Here is a 3,384-nt window from a genome sequence, read left to right as displayed (position 1 = left end):
TCAGGTGCAGGAGTAGGCCATTCGGCCCTTCGAGCCTGCACCGCCATTCAATATGATCATGGCTGATCATCCAACGGAGTATCCCGTACCTGCCTTCTCTCCATACCCTCTGATCCCCTTAGCCACAAGGGCCACATCTAACTCCCTCTTAAATATAGCCAATGAACTGGCCTCGACTACCCTCTGTGGCAGAGAGTTCCAGAGATTCACCACTCTGTGTGAAAAAAGTTCTTCTCATCTCGGTTTTAAAGGATTTCCCCCTTATCCTTAAGCTGTGACCCCTTGTCCTGGACTTCCCCAACATCGGGAGCAATCTTCCTGCATCTAGCCTGTCCAACCCCTTAAGAATTTTGTAAGTTTCTATAAGATCCCCTCTCAATCTCCTAAATTCTAGAGAGTATAAACCAAGTCTATCCAGTCTTTCTTCATAAGACAGTCCTGACATCCCAGGAATCAGTCTGGTGAACCTTCTCTGCACTCCCTCTATGGCAATAATGTCCTTCCTCAGATTTGGAGACCAAAACTGTACGCAATACTCCAGGTGTGGTCTCACCAAGACCCTGTACAACTGCAGTAGAACCTTCCTGCTCCTATACTCAAATCCTTTTGCTATGAAAGCTAACATACCATTCGCTTTCTTCACTGCCTGCTGCACCTGCATGCCTACTTTCAATGACTGGTGTACCATGACACCCAGGTCTCGCTGCATCTCCCCTTTTCCTAGTCGGCCACCATTTAGATAATAGTCTGCTTTCCTGTTTTTCCCACCAAAATGGATAACCTCACATTTATCCACATTATACTGCATCAGCCAAACATTTGCCCACTCACCCAGCCTATCCAAGTCACCTTGCAGTCTCCTAGCATCCTCCTCACAGCTAACCCTGCCCCCCAGCTTAGTGTCATCTGCAAACTTGGAGATATTGCCTTCAATTCCCTCATCCAGATCATTAATATATATTGTAAATAGCTGGGGTCCCAGCACTGAGCCTTGCGGTACCCCACTAGTTACTGCCTGCCATTGTGAAAAGGACCCGTTTACTCCTACTCTTTGCTTCCTGTTTGCCAGCCAGTTCTCTATCCACATCAATACTGAACCCCCAATGCCGTGTGCTTTAAGTTTGTATACTAATCTCTTATGTGGGACCTTGTCGAAAGCCTTCTGGAAGTCCAGATACACCACATCCACTGGTTCTTCCCTATCCACGCTATTAATATTTTTTTATTTTTTTTAATTTTTTTTAGTCTTATAAAAACATTTATAGACAAAGACATGATTTTCCCACTATTCACATCTTCATTAGTAACTACGCCCAAAAAGTACATAATGTTGAGCAGGCTCTTTGCCACTGATGTACATGGCTCCATGCTGTAATTCACGAAGAGGTTTGAAAGGGATACACAGGCTGTTGGCTCCCATGGATGGTGCTCCAGGCTCAATATCCTGATCCCTAGTTGTTGTTTTCTTGATCCAGTCTTCACATTCTATGCTACCACAAAAAGGAATCTGCACAATCTTTCCTGAATCTAACTCCTGCTGAAATTGTTCCATTGTGTCAGCCAAAACCATATGGTCCTTTAAATCCTGTGCAGCCCTGTTATAAAGATTGGTTTGGATTTCCTCCAATAAAATCTTCAACTTTGTCTCAGCAGCACCCTCAGGAACCGTGAGTTTACTGGCAGTATCTCTTCTGACAGCTACAAATTGGTGATTTTTCATGTCTCGTGGTCCAACTTCGAGCCTGAAGGGGACACCTTTCAACTCCCAATGGTTGAACTTCCAGCCAGGTGAATAATTATCCCTCAAGTCAGCTCGAGCACGGACTCCAGCATTCATCAATCGGTCAAGATATTGACTGCACTTCTTTATTAAAGATTCTTTGTCCTCTTCTGAGAGGTTGTTAGTGATACCACAAGGTATTATTATAACCTGCACACAAGCAACTCGTGGAGGTAATATTAATCCCTGGTTATCACCATGGGTCATGTTCATGACCCCAATTGTACGGGTTGTAATTCCCCAAGAGTTTTGATATGCAAATTGTTTCTCTCCAGGTTTCATTGGATCTTCAAAAACGATCTCAAACATCTTTGAAAAATTCTGTCTCAAGTGGTGTGAAGTGGCACCCTGGATAGCTCTTCCACTGGCAGATACAAAGGCCTCCACTGTAGTTGTATAGTCACCACCTGCAAACTTTTCTTTCTCAGTTTTTCTTCCTTTCACCACGGGGATTGCAAGCAACTCCTCATACACTCGTGCATAGAGTTCCAGAATTTGTAAGACCTCGTCTGTGGCTTCCTCACGAATAGCAAACGCTGTGTGTCCTTCCTGCCATAAGAACTCACGAGTGCGTAGAAATGGTTGTGGGTGCTTAAATTCCCAGCGCACTACATTGCACCATTGATTGAGCTTGATTGGTAAATCACGATGTGATTGGACCCATTTGGCATAAGCTGGGTACATAGCAGTTTCACTTGTTGGTCGAACAGCAATTGGTTCTGCCAGCTCCGTTTTCCCTGATCTCGTAATCCAAGCAACCTCCGGGGCAAAATCTGATATATGAGATTTCTCCTTCTCGAGGGCTGCTTGTGACACAAACATGGGGAAGTAACAGTTTTCCACCCCCATTTTTTTAATCTCACGGTCGAAGAACTCTTTGATGGCTTCCCAGATAGCATATGACCATGGACGGAGAATATAGCAGCCACTAACATCATAATATTCAATTAATTCGGATTTTGTAATGACTTGTGAATACCAATCTGCCAGATTCTCCTCTTTTTTAGCTTCGAGGCCCAATCGGGTGGTGGTGGGTTTGTTGGTACTGTTTTCTATTGTACATATTATTCTGATTTAACTTCGGAGTCACGTGAGTGACTACGTGAAGAGCCCGCCAGCCCGCATGCGCGTCATATCGTCTAATGCATTGCGCTGCTCCTCCAGCGGTAAGTTTAAACCTGCAGAGTTTCCTGCTGGATATAATATACGCCATGGGGAATCCCGGTCGGTCCGCGGGGAACCGGTTATAAACTGCAGGGAATCCCGGTCACGGACCGCGGGGGGAAAACCGGCTACGGACCGCGGGGGAAAACCGGTTATGGACCACGGGGAATCCCGATCACAAACCGCAGGGAGAACCGGCTACGAACCGCGGGGAATCGGCTACGGAGACAGTGGAAGTGCGGATAGCCAGCGGCTGTCGGTTTCGCTACCAAAGTCGTTGACAGTGCGGTCGGCGACTTCCGAGTGCCTCTTTAATCCGCGGTGGTTCCCCAGAAAGGGGGTAAAGCCAAGAGTAAGAAGGATAGGAACCACTGTGGTTCCCCAGAAAGGGGGTAAAGCCAAGAGTAAGAAGGATAAGAACCGCTGTGGTTCCCCAGAAA

The 3,384-nt window shown here is 46.2% G+C and overlaps 1 protein-coding gene across 1 annotated transcript; it reads right to left on the bottom strand.

Moving 5' to 3' along the window:
• Positions 1-1,235: 1,235 nt before the first annotated feature.
• On the bottom strand, positions 1,236-2,993 carry LOC116974728 (bifunctional glutamate/proline--tRNA ligase-like). Its single transcript, XM_033023442.1, has 2 exons — positions 2,989-2,993; positions 1,236-2,825 (listed from the first exon to the last, which is right to left on the bottom strand). Exons 1-2 carry the CDS (start codon positions 2,991-2,993, stop codon positions 1,301-1,303), a joined length of 1,530 nt encoding a protein of 509 aa, XP_032879333.1. The 3' UTR covers positions 1,236-1,300.
• Positions 2,994-3,384: the final 391 nt, after the last annotated feature.

Source organism: Amblyraja radiata, chromosome 6 (assembly GCF_010909765.2).
Source record: "Amblyraja radiata isolate CabotCenter1 chromosome 6, sAmbRad1.1.pri, whole genome shotgun sequence".
Taxonomy (NCBI): domain Eukaryota; kingdom Metazoa; phylum Chordata; class Chondrichthyes; order Rajiformes; family Rajidae; genus Amblyraja; species Amblyraja radiata.
Note: the sequence above shows the minus strand (reverse complement) of the source record. Positions and strands in the feature narration are given on the sequence as shown.